This window comes from Pelodiscus sinensis, chromosome 6 (genome assembly GCF_049634645.1).
Source record: "Pelodiscus sinensis isolate JC-2024 chromosome 6, ASM4963464v1, whole genome shotgun sequence".
Lineage (NCBI taxonomy): Eukaryota > Metazoa > Chordata > Testudines > Trionychidae > Pelodiscus > Pelodiscus sinensis.
Genome location: NC_134716.1, coordinates 21783996 through 21797604, shown reverse-complemented (window position 1 = coordinate 21797604; position 13609 = coordinate 21783996). Strand labels below are relative to the sequence as shown.

General features: G+C 36.3%; 1 protein-coding gene across 12 annotated transcripts in view; it reads right to left on the bottom strand.

The window, feature by feature from the left end:
- The window catches only part of BNC2 (basonuclin zinc finger protein 2), a 520080-nt gene that overhangs the window by 17444 nt on the left and 489027 nt on the right, over positions 1-13609 (bottom strand). For 2 of the 12 annotated variants that reach the window (XR_012904621.1, XM_075931534.1), the window contains exon 6: positions 2879-2922. The exons of the other annotated variants lie outside the window; for them this stretch is intronic. Coding sequence is in view for 1 of the 2 variants with exons in the window: in XM_075931534.1 (XP_075787649.1) it covers positions 2916-2922 (7 nt within the window). In the remaining variant the exon portion in view is untranslated. The remainder of the gene's footprint in view (positions 1-2878; positions 2923-13609) is intronic. 12 annotated transcript variants of the gene reach the window in all.

The following is a 13609-nucleotide window of genomic DNA, read 5'->3' as shown; positions in this document are numbered from 1 at the left end:
CCCTACATTTTTACACCATTTATCAAAGTGGGGCCCTGATCCTGTCAGGACCTCTGGCTGTTGCTATAATATACATATTAAATAACAGGAATTAGAAAGCTAAAGACCTGCAAGAGAAATACAAGGTCAAAGAGCATCACCAAAGGACAAATACTATCCACCCTTGGGGATTGGGTATACCCAATCGCAGTCAAGGAGGAAGAATGAGGTTTTGTGGACCTGAGATATTTAAAAACATTTCTATACTAAAAAGTATACATACTTTGCTAATAGGCACATTTCCATTTTGAGTAACTTTTCCTTGTAAGAAATGATTTTTTTCAAAATGTTCTTCACTGCTCTTTACAATAGCAGAAGTGTTTTACCAAAGTTTTAATCATCTTATGAAGCCCATAATGGCTCTTTTTTGTGTAATTAATATTCTTCTTCCATACAGCTATTCATGAATTAGTCATATGGTGGGCAGAAGCGTGTGGACAAATTCTCACCAGAGGGAAATTCTGCAGTCTAAACTCAACCATCTAAAGAATGCTGCTAAAAGGATGATGATGAAGACGATAATGACAATAAAGATGAAATCAGTGGCTATGGACAGGCAGGGAGGTTATCAGACTTTCCAATTCTCCTTTTCCCTGTCAGTATGGAAATTCTGAGCTGTATTGATTATGAACAGTTCTCTTATATGACTGTGATGGCACTTGTGGTCATTTTTTTTTTCATTCTGAAATTCAGTAAAATATACTTCCATAATTAAAATTCACTGTATGTTCCACCCTACTTACTACTACTCAGCTTCACTTGCAGAGATGCACTGTGCATCAACAAAAGAAAGGGGATTATAAGTCTAAGAAATATGGTCAATTAAATGCACATGCCATTTATACAGCTCATAAATCCAGTCTGGTACTCTTCAGCAGTTTCTTTCAACACTTGCCAATGAGCCTGATTCTGTTAATTTAATATCTATTTGTTAGAAAGAAAAATGTAATGACTGCTTTATTTTAGTTTATTTCTATTTAGTAGGAACATTTTTTTATTTCTTTTTGAAGAGGGTGAGGGGAATTCATAATTCAGAGGGAGAAATTCACCTTTGTGTAGAAACTTGAAACAAAACTTACGCCCCATTAGGTCCAATCCTTGTGCTGCCTGTCTGCACTGGGTTAACATTCACTCTTAATGGACATTTGAATGTTGGGGAAATTGGACTGTGCAGATTGGAAACTGAATGCTACTTTTATCCAAAAACTAGGTATTGTGCAAAGCCACCACCTAAATTATTCAACTGAAGCAGAAGATGCTCAGTAGTATCCAGGAGTGGGCCTCGACTCTTTGGACAGGTTTGTTTTAAATTAATGTAACTGATCTCAACATTAAGTAACATAATAAACGTATATATAAAGTTATTACATTAAAACACAATATAAAAATATCCCTTCTGCATCCAGGCAATAATACTGATCAATGACTTGTAAATAGAAAGATGCTAATATTTTATTATGAAACCTGAAACTACACAGCAGTCAGCTGATTTAGGATTTCATTAAAAAGCCAAAAATCTTTGACAGAGTCATCAGGTTCACTAAGAGTTGCGAACACTTCCTACAAGCTAGAGAGAAGAAATTATCAACCTGGTCATCGTGATTTATTTTATTTAATTATTTATTTATTGCCAGTGTCATAGAGTCCATCTCTACCGAAGACTATTCCTCTAAGGCAGAGGCTTTCAACACTGGGGAATGTCCTCTAGGGAGCAGGAGAAGGCAATGACTCCAGGTGGCTTTGGCTTCAGCCTGGCACGGAGATGTTTGGGCGTCAGCCGTGTGCAGCAGGGCTTAGGTAGGGATTATCCCATCTACCCCAACAGCATTGTGTTTGGGTTGGATGGGGAGAGACAAACAAAATTTTTATCTCAAAGGGCTCAGCTCAAAAAGTTTGAAAACTGCTGCTCTAGAGAGACTTTTTCTATAGCTGCTTTCATCTCATTCGATTTTTCCCGTTATTCAGCTTACATTTATACCATCCCCATTTGTCCTACTTATAGCCCCTTAGTCCACCCTAAATAATTCCTCTCTCTCTCTGTTGCACAAAACATGAGCCAAATTTCATATCAACCCTCTTTGACCCCAGAGGATTTAAGTGAAGTTTTATGGTTTTGTATAAAAATTGGCAATTTTGTGAGATTTTGGTCCCAAACAAGGCAATGAGTTGTAGTTTTGTCTGAATTTTACTTTCAGGGTCCAGCCTAGAATATGTGAACATATGCTAAGTCAATGTTTTCTTTCTCAAAATCTCTGTACACTGAAAATGCTGAGCTTCATGAAGCTAAAAAGAAAGTACTAGACATAAAAACTTGGCAATATATAACAATGTGCATAGTTAGGAGAGAAGGTCTTTCTGCAATTATGATGTTTCTTTAAGATGGAAGTAGTAGCCATTTTGTCCTATTTACTTTAAAAAGAATGAGAAAATAATTCACAGAACTTAATTAGCATTGGAATCTAGCTCAGAAACGATTTTCCCATTTGCTATTCTAATTTTTTTACTGTCTAAGTTGCTCTTTGATAACATCTGGCTATCCTATGTACAAAACAAATAAACTTACTCCTCCATCCATCCATTTCAACATAGGTTTGAGAGACCCTCAAATCATGGTTCTACTGAAGTCAAAGATAAAACCCCCATTAACTTCAATCAGGCCAGGATTTTACACAAATATCTTCAGTTTAAAACAGGTTCTATTTTCTTCTTATCTGACTGCGTTTAATCTGCCTGGGTTTGGTTTGGTTTGGTTTGAAACAATGGTGATTTAACACAAGCAGCCTGGGCAATAACATTGATTCTTGAGGCTTTAAATTACATAGAATCTGAAAATATTAACCTTTCATAGGAAGAAAATCCAAAAGGTAAAATACAGATCAGCACCTATTAAAAAAAAGTAAAGAAGTGCTTATTAAATTCAGGAAATAAAGGACAAGCAAGTTCTTTCAAATTAAAGATGTGGAACCCAGTCATTTCAATCCCTTTCAATATGAAGCAAATCATTCACACTGGTCACGAAGACAGCTCCCGCTACACTCAAATTACTCACTTGAAGATAAGCTCCCACCAAACTCTTTAGGGGTTTAACTAATTTACTGCACAGATACGGCACGTCTGTTGTAATAACAGGTAGGATGTATTGGGGTCGACCATTTATCAGAATTAGACTTCTTTTCTCAATTCGCAGAGAATTATGCTGCCTACACTGCTCTTCTTTCTCAGAGCTTGCCATCCCCTTACGGCCCCTAATGTGGCAGGCAAACAAAATTGACAGTCTCATCTTGTCAACAAGGGGTGATTCTCCTGAGAAGCCATTTAACTTTGTAGAGGAAGCAATGTATTAATGTGCCTGTCCCAGGAATGTTAATCATCTATCTTCAAGCTCCCCATAACTTTGACATGAACAAAATCACCAAATTTGTTTACTAAATGAATTGTCATATGCTAATAAGAGAGCATGACATACACGGGAAAGCCAAACAGATGGTTTGTTTACTCCACTTTGCAACTTTATAAATGTTGTAACTCGGAAGATGTTAGTGAGAATTATTGGTTTGTTGGCAGAGGCAAACATGCCTTTTGCATACTTAATCCAGAGCTAGCATCAAAAAACAATTTGTCATCACCGCGGAATGCATAAAAAATGTTAATGTTGAGATGGCATTTGGGAAGGCAGGATGATTGGCTATATGAGCGGATGCCCAGGTTAAATATGGAATTGATATCTGATTGCAACGTTTTCTTCCCATATCATTTTAGTAAAATCTGACAGGTATGGGATTCTTGAAAAGCCCCAATAATTCAGTACATACCTGTTGAGGTGTTAGTGAGATGATCCTTACAGAGTGAACAGAATTACACTTTCGTAACAGCTGTGTGTGCTCAGAAGTATCAAGGTCATGTCACACTCTTAATATATTACCATTGTTGCCCATTAAAGATCAAAGGATATTACAAATCAAAAGCATAACCACTGGAATATTTGCCAGAGTTATTCAACAATGATATAAGTTCATTGTAACACTTCAACCTCACACCTTAGCAGCTGCCTGGAAACAGAGTCTCATTACAAAACAGCCAGCACTCTTCTCTAATATCTGGACTAGTGAAGAAAGTTTACAGTACAAGGATTTATCTCACTAAACATTTCCATAATGAGCTAAGTAAATATAAAAATGTAACAAGGGCAAGAATTTAACCTCATTTGGATCTTTCAACAAGACTCGGCACTGTTAGAGAGTCAGACTTTTGTCATAGGCTGCTACTAGAATCTACCTGAGTCTTAGGGTGAAATTCATCCTAAAGCAGAAGATGTCACACAAAGTCCTATATACCATGTATTCATTTAACATGTTTTACATGGTGCTTCAGGTTTTGTATTGGTCCTCTGTAAAGCAGAATTTCACCCTTACAGAATACACATTTCCTGCAGGACTTTGTTATTCAGATAATACATGAATTCTCATTTTTTTTTTAATTTTCTTTATAAATAAACATGATCCGTGATTCATAACCAGTCTTTTTTTTTTTTCATTTTCCTACCATAACTGGTAAAATTCAATGGTTAGGAATGAATTTGTGCAGTCTCTTTTGTTTTACATCTCACTCATTAATTCCACTTTGAATTTCAGGTCCAAGTGAATGCAAAATCTCAAAGTGAAACTCAGCCTTTCCTGAAACCAATATATATATTTGGCAAGTTATTGGTGCAAAGCGACACATTAGATCAAATTTGCTTGGAAATGTCATACGCCTTTTAGTGATTTTATTCTGTTGTTCTTTTATTCTATTAAGTTCAACGAGGAGCCAATCCGCATGCAACATTCACTCTGGTTTGGTTATCTAAAAATTCTAGATTTATTTATATAGAGCCAGAGGAGATATATAATAAAAATACTATGTGGAATTTCAACTGGGCTTCACTATTTGTAATTTTACATTACTAAATAAAATCCAACTGTTAGGTCAACGTATAGCTGATTATCCTAAACAATCATACCAACTCTCCCCACTCAAAACACAACTCCTCAGTAATGCCAATCCTCTGAGATTCTCCCAAACATACCATTGTCAGCAGTTATTAAATTCTAAAATTTTTACCTATCCACGGGAGACCATGCAAAGAGATCTAAAGGAAGTATGAGTTCAGTTCGCTGTCCAAGGATTATTTTGGAGCAAGACACATTAGCAGCCATCCCAGCCTGGCGCTTATATCTCATTTGAAACATCTACTCATTCCTGACCAACAAAGAAAATTTCAATAAAGTACTTTTACTGGTTTAACAGCAGTGAGCTCCTGGGATTGTCAAAGTGCTCAGTCTTCTCCGAGGAGAAAAGGAATCAGCAGCTCAAATATAATTAACCTTCCATTCCCAATGCAAACTGCCACACACAGGAGCTCTGCAGTCTATTAGTGAAGTTATAACGGCCAACAGGCAGAGGCAAAATTGGTCAAAAAGTTGGCTGCTGCTGTCATATTTTTAGAATTATGATTAATGACACTAATAATGTGGATGATTACTGATATGTGTATCTCCTGCAGTTTATCATATTGCACTGGCTGCCTACGTCCACAATAAACATGATGCTATCATTTACCTCTTTATTGAAGGCAATCCTTCTCTTGAAGGAGCACATACTAATTACTTTGTAATGTTTTATGTCTTAAACATTTTGCAGCTCTGGACCTTGCCAACTGCTTCATGTCTGCCATTGATTAATTACAGAATGTTTAATCAAAATTTAGAACCCAATGCAGTCATTTATGAGCATGCTGCAGTGCCAAGGTAGTTAGGCTCCTGTCCCAAGTTTGGAGAGTCGTGGGTTCAAAATGAAATCCCAGAAGTGTGCAAGGTGCCAAAGATTTTTTTTTTCCTTAGATGTTTTGAGTTTGCCAGTCCCGCCATTGTTGACAAATGGAAGGTTTTCTACCTATCTTGTAGGCTTTTCTGTTTGTTCCCAGTGCATTTTTAATGTCTTGATTTTCCCCTTTATGCTTCTGTTGGCAGAGTGGCCTTCTTTCTCCACTGCAAGCTTTTCTTGCAGCAAGAGCCCTTGCAAACGCCAGTCAAGAGAGCGTAGTTTTGAAGTGGTTAAACAAGTGAAAAATAATTTGCAGGGACAAATACATACTTTTTTTTTAATGTGGATTTTTATGGTACTGTCATACAACCATTCACCGTTGAAGTTAAGTGTTTTTTTAATACCATTACTGAACTGCTGAAATGGATGCTAATATAGCTTGGAGTGCTAATGTCAAGTCCTGGTAATAAAAAAGACAGACTGCTGAATGAAATAATTTCAAGTAAAAAATAGAACAAAAGTGCTCTCGCTCTCGCTTTCCACTTTTATTGAATTGGGACTGACTGAGCCAATTGCTTTAGAAGTCTGTAAAACACAATTACTAGTGAGCTGACTGACCCAGCAGTGCCCCCGCTGTGACAGAACAGACTAAAAAGACTACAGAATTAGTGCTGCTCCCATATCTGGCTATCACAGCTGAGAGACTTCCTATTGAGGATCTACCATTGTTTATGCCAGCACCTGCATCAGCTACATGCATCTACTTCCTAGATCAAGGGCCCATCTTACCTTCTCACACTAGACACGATTTCTCTTATTTTCCATGTATTTTAGACCTATATCTATCAATACAACTAAAGATATATAGTTTTTTTGTTTGTATACATTATGTGTCAGACACAAAAGCAATAGTTGAGGTTTATGGACAGAAAACTAATGGTCTCCCATTTGTATTTTTAGCTGTAAAATTTGGCATATCAAAGAAAAGGTGATAGAGAAAAATGTACTGAATTGGGAAGTGGGGAACATTGATAAGAATGTTTGTAAAGTACTAGAGTCAAGATGACTTATGCTTTAAAAGTACCATCTTTTTACTAGGAATTTACCATTCATGTTTTAAGTTAAGGGATGGAATTTAGGATTTTGTTTTGTTTCAAAATGGATTATGATAACAAAATGACATTAAAAACATTTGCATAGCCCAGTTTCATCTTTTCTCTCTTATCCCCCTCAATCTCAAATACTTTATATTTATATACATATACTCCAACGTCCTTTTTTATTCATAGTGTATGTTTTTGGCAAACACAAAACTCTCATTTTTCTTCCATGTCCATTTATTTGAAGCTTGTAGGTGCCTTATGGCAAAAATGTTAAATTATTTCTTAGGCAGTGTCTTTAAGGAATGCTTTTTTAGGGCAAACTTAAATGTGAAATGAGCTCTTAATTAAAAAAAGAAAACCTTTTGTAGCACATGGTAAAGTGCTCATGTAAAAGATGATGCCAGGAAATAGGAGGCACAAGTTAAAGCTCTAGGATTTCATCAGAGGAGCTACTGAGGTTCAGAATTTACATAACTAATACACCGTGATCATGATTAAAACAAACTGTGTCAAAGTTACCATACAATAGTATCTGTGATATCACAGCCTTATCCTGACATTCCACAGACCCTAGTGTGGCCGCTATTATGTAAAGGCTGGCTTTTTAATTGTTGTTATTGTATGCAAGCACAGATTTGGTAGTCTCCAGCGTAGTCCCCAGTGGACATTGGGGCCCATCTCACAAACACTCCCACATAATTTGGCACAATAGGCAGTCTTTCCACAGGAGTAAAAAAAGCTGTAGGTTAGGATTAAGGAGTTTAGGAAGAGCTGTCTTCTGGACACTTGCACTTATATTGCATAATCTCCCCTTGACACAGTAATGTATGTAATTCTCATAGACAATAATGAGAGTTAAACATATAGGGCAGGACAGGACTGTCCCTACACCAAAACCATGCCCCAGGTGCAGAGCATCTTTGATGCCCCACCTCCATTCGTTAAACGTTTGAATATCTTACTTTTTAGTGCATTTACAGCCCATGTCATGACTTTGATGTACCATTTGCATACATGATTTCTCCTTATCACAGAAGACATTCCATTTTCCCTTTTCTTGATAACACCTCAAACAGCACCATGAGCCCAGCACCTCCCAAACCCCTAAAGCCAGCACTTCATTCCTCCATATATGCCAAGTTCTGGCCAGTGCTTTTACTGACTTATTTATGTTCATCAACTGTCTTGAGATTGTGGTCAGTAAATATTTAGATAGACTTTGCTGAACACTGAAAAGCCCTGGATTTACTTTGCAGGTTGACACAATGTAAAATCCAGTATTGTGCAGGACAAGTTTAGAAGATGTTAGCTTCACCTTCATTTTTTCAAATTAATACAACACAATGTTGGTAATAGATGTCAATACAATTAACTACAGCATGAAAAAGAGAAAGAACTTCCTCTGCAATGGATCTGATCCTGCAACCCTTACTCAAGTAAGCAGCCTAGTGTTACATTAGAGTTTCTCATGTGAGCAAGGACTTTAAGATTGGGCTTGTATGCTTTCACTTCATCTTCTACAATAAAAATGAGCTGCCTACACAGTACTTGGTAGATTACTCATATAAAAGTTAGTTCACTCTGTCCTTCTTTCTGTCTTCCTTACTTGGACTGATTATACCATATGCTTCACATCTGACATCAGTGGAACTACCCAGAGAAAAAATTACTACTCAACATAAGGGTCGCAGAAGCCATTTCTTTACAACTCAGGGTCTCTTGTAAAAGAAAAACTTGTTTGAATAAAAGCAAGTATATTTTAGTATCTCCACAAGGGAATCTACTGCTTCACCCAATTATATAGCATATTTACATATTATTTTTAAAACTATGAATTCCTGTATCAACAGCAAATATGTACACACGCTTAAATTTGAAAAATAAGATAGCAAAAACCTGTTTTGATTGTCTGGTGACATACAGTTAATCAAACAGATGTCTTAAAATGTTCTCATCTTGTTATTAGTTAATGGAAAACAGGCTGTATCTGACAGCTAATAATATTAGAGGAAATATTTTAATAGCCACCATAAACTAGTGTTAAGTCTTGTCTTGGAGCAATCTGCCGCTAAAATCGCGTGCATTTCTTGAAATGCAGTTTCTAAAAAGTTATCTGTATAAGTTTCCAAACATAGCGGGATGATGAAAAAATGGATGCTTTTGTGTTGAGGAGGTGATAACAGGAGGCAGGTAGCATGTTTTTCACATCTTCACCTCTGTTGATAATGTATGCAGTGGCTCATCAGAGGTATCTGATGTTAATTTATTCAAGCACACCTGTACAGGGCTGGAAGTCAGGTAAGCAGATGAGCAAAAGGCATATATCTCTGCTTTTTCAATAGAGCTACCCAGAGGCCTATATGCACACAAATTTAGTTCTGGAGATGTCAGCAGGTTTTAATAAGCCAAATACAGATGTCTTACTCCATACAAATCAAGGAGTTTACATGTTTAAATCCTGAGTGATTTAACTAGCAATCAAATGGCAGGATCACACTTGGCATCAATAGTTGCCTCATATTTATTTATAAGTAACCCTAAGCAAATATTATTTTGTTTTAAAATTTATTCATGGGGCTGACTCACCTTTCCCACCTTCAGAACACACACACATGCTCACTTTTTGAGAGAATTTTAAGACAACCCTGAACAATTAATATTCCTACTTTTGTTAATGAAGGCAAATAGGGAAAGATCTGGCTTTGGAACTCTAAGCAGGTATCCAGGAAATATATTTATTTTATACATATTTAGAACATGGAAAAAGGGATAATATGTTTGTATTAATTCAGCATTCCAACCTAGTTGTTAATAATGGAGATTTTTAAACTGATGGTACAAATATAAAATGGATTTTGACTTATTAAAATGAAATAGGGCTGGCAAGGAGTAGGCCCAGTTTTTTTTACTGAAATACAGACCAACTTGAACTGGTCAGAAATTCACAGCTCCTGAATCTGAACTTCAACTTTCTTTAGCTCTACGACCCTAGGCAAGGGAGGTAAGCTGAATAAAACTCAACTGCACTATTTTTTTTCTCTTCACTCTCTCCCAACACATTTTCCCACTATGTCATTTCCTCTCTTGTTCATTATTAAAGAAAGACCCCTTCTGTCAAATCTAAGAAACTAGAACTTCCCTATGCTCCACTGAGCTTCTTGAGTTGATGGCCTCTGAGAACTGGCTCTGAGAAGTAGCCCTCCCATTCCAGTGTACTTTTTACCTGTTTAAGCAAGATGGAGAGGGAGGCTGGAATAGAAAAGGACCAGGAGGGATGTACTCTGTGAAGACTTCCCATCACAAAACCTTCCTTAGTCACAGACCAACCTTCCTCCTTTCCCATTGGCTATTCACTCCAGAAAGTTTCCCTTTACAACTTTTCTCCCACCCAGAAACACAAACTGTATCTGGATCCACATTCAAGCCTACATATCAGGCAGCTGTCCAGCATATATCTTCGTCCCTTTTCTCCATCTCCTTGACCACTGTCTTTTAAAGAGATGTTTTCCTATCCCAAGGAAACATCCCAAGGATGTTTTCCTATCCCTACTCTTGCTCTGACTGACACCACCACTTTTGGCATGATTTATTTTATCTTTCACTCTTTGGCACTTACCTGTGACAAGGCACATCCTACAAAGACAACATTAGTGGCAGAACTGAAGAGTAAAAAATACCTGAGTTGATGCAAGAGAAAGGGAAGGTGAAAGCTGAACAGTAAATGATTCTAAGAACAATGGGACTGAAAATAAAGAACAAAAGGAGGAATGAAAGCACTGTTCTCTTTAGGAAAGATATAAAAAAGAAAGATATAGACAGGTAAGCCTATAGATTTCATTCAGACTTCTATTAATGGGTGGGAAATATGACAAATAGAAAATTAGTTTAAAAAAGAATTCAGACACTGTGTTATAAATCATGAAAGCAACTTCTTATCAATTTCAGAAGGGATAACAGAACTCTGGGGGCGGGGAGGGGAGGGGTCTTCTGACAATAACTGTAGGGTTTTCTGTCCCTTCTTCTGTCTGAAATATGTCAAAAATTTGGAGATGCGTGAGTGGGGAAAAGTATCCAAAATAGGGGAACCTCTGTAAGTCTCTCCTCAGTTTTCTGTTTGCCTGCATTCCACTTAAGAAAGTAAGACCCACCATACTGTAGCAGACCAACTAAGCTTAATACAGGACATCCCAGTATATAAATACATCTTGGGAGATGTCCAAAATGTTCAAATAAAAGAGTATTTGGATGGTAGAGAGAGCTGACCAGCTGTCTACAATAACTAAGGCCTCTGTCTTTTGACAGTCAGTTTTACTGATTCTAGTTCACCAAAATGTCACCCTCTAAGCCTGGGGAACATAATCAATTTAAGTTAACCAGAGTTGGGTTGAACAACCTTATACATTGTACCCGATGTCACTGAACTATTTCTCACTTTATTAAGCTCAACCATTGTCACTACTTGTTTTATTTTAATAATGTTACAGAAAAATTTTAAATAAGGAAACCTCACTAAATTCTAAAAGCCACATCACGGGAAGGTTCTCACAGTTTTTATGAAAATGGCATTAGAAATACCTTTTAAATTTTAATTTTTAAGGACAGCAAAGAACTTTGGGATTTATCTGGCTAGTTAAAAGAATACTCAGTAGAATACGTGACTACCTACACCATCAAAATTCAAATTTAAACACATACCTGTTTAAATAAATACCAGAATATATGTCCATACTCACTTGCTATACACATTAGCTGGATATTTCTAATTTCTGGTGCAACAATTAAAAGTGAAATAGTCATAATTAAGTTTTAAATTAACAGTCCAGCAAGGTAACAGAAGTTCTCACTTCTTAATATTATTACTTTAGTTATTTGGCAGCAAAAGCCAATAAGATACCATAGATTAGTTTACCTCTTTGAGGATCTGTCTGAAACGACCTAGGTTTTTTCATCTGTAAACTTTAAAAACCAGCCACAAACCCTCCATTGGGTAGGCTATATGGCTTAGATAAAATAAGACTCTCCCTTCAACCCAAACCTGAACAAAACAAAATTTTGAGGATTAAATAAAAGAATGTTTGATTCATTCTCACACTGCTCCTTTTGTTGAAATTCAGTGAACAATAAAGATTGTTTTTTATGATACTTCCTGACTAAATGTCTACAAGAATTATAAAAAAATGTAAGAGCGTTCCTGGTTTTTATATATTCTTCCAGACAAATTCTGCATACCTGAAAGTTTTGGTGAGTCTCAGAAAGCATCAGTATTGAAGGCTCATCCACATTGTATCTCGTCTCTAAGCCTGTTTAAGTACTCTATCACCACCTTAAACTCTCAGAACTTGTGGATTTCTGTTGTTCCACGTTATCATTAAGACGCTGGCATAAGTGAAACATATTCTGAATACTTTTTGTGAGGTGAGACTGGAAAGATGTTCCTATGCCTATTACAACCAAAACTCATATGTAAATAATAATTTTATTTTTAAGAAAGTAGTCTGCATTTTAAGTTTATGAATCATATATTTCACTTTTATGGCTTGCTTTCAATAAGCTAAATCAAAGTATCATATATAGTTCATAAAATACTTTCAAACTGTGCCCTGTCTTTAAATGTTCAGTACTCATAAATACTTTACACATGTCATCATGATGGTCCTTTTCTCCTAATATATGTCCACTGAACTAACTTCTTTATTATTAGCATAATCTATCAAGTTAACTGTTTCCTGATGAAATTTAACATTCCAAATAACATTCCAAAGGCTAAACTAGCCACTTCTCTTTTTGCACACTGAATACAAAATGGGTTTACTTAGTACATGACTGACATTTTATAACTCACTTGAGAAAACACATATGCTGAGCCAAATTCTGCACTAACAAATGCTCTGCAAGCCCATCAACATTAAGGACACAATATGTGGAATAACTAAACATAGGTTTTGACTTACTGAGGCCCTGATCCAGCAAAGGATAGGCCTTTATGTCTATTATGTCTAGCCAGAGTTCTATTGAGGTTAGCAGGCCTCAACCAGGGTGGATCCACCAGTAGGACAGAGGCATTAATTTGGTTTTAGGTGTTTGATTTTAATTGATCTCATCTTACTGGTAAAACAAGCATTCGAGTTTATTCTACTCTATGTACAGTTTTCTTTTATGTTCACATTTTCCATTTAAAGACTCCAGAAACAGTGAAATTTGGTTTCCTCCTTCACACTAAATTACTTTTATTTTATATTAAACCCTGAATCCAGTTGAAAATTTAAGTAATTTCCATGGCATAAGATACAGGAAATGTGTGCAAAATGCTTAGCTAAATTCAAGTTCCTTCCTCTCTCTCTCTTCTGAATTGTTATTCCATAATGAAAAATATTAAAACAAATTCAAGTGTGATGAATCACTTTCACCATCACAACACAAACCCAATGCTGTGAACCTTTAATGGATACTCCATTGTGCACCACTACGTTCATCATCATACCTGAGAACTTGTTTTCACAATATGGAATAACTGTGCAATTCTACCACAGGCCACCTTGACAAATTCCATTTACTTTAGGAACTAAAAAAAAAAAAAAAACCCCTCAAAAAAGGCCAAAACGGTTTAGGACCAATTGCTTCTGTTTAAGCACTGATGCAGCATAACTATAGTGTGATGTCATTTG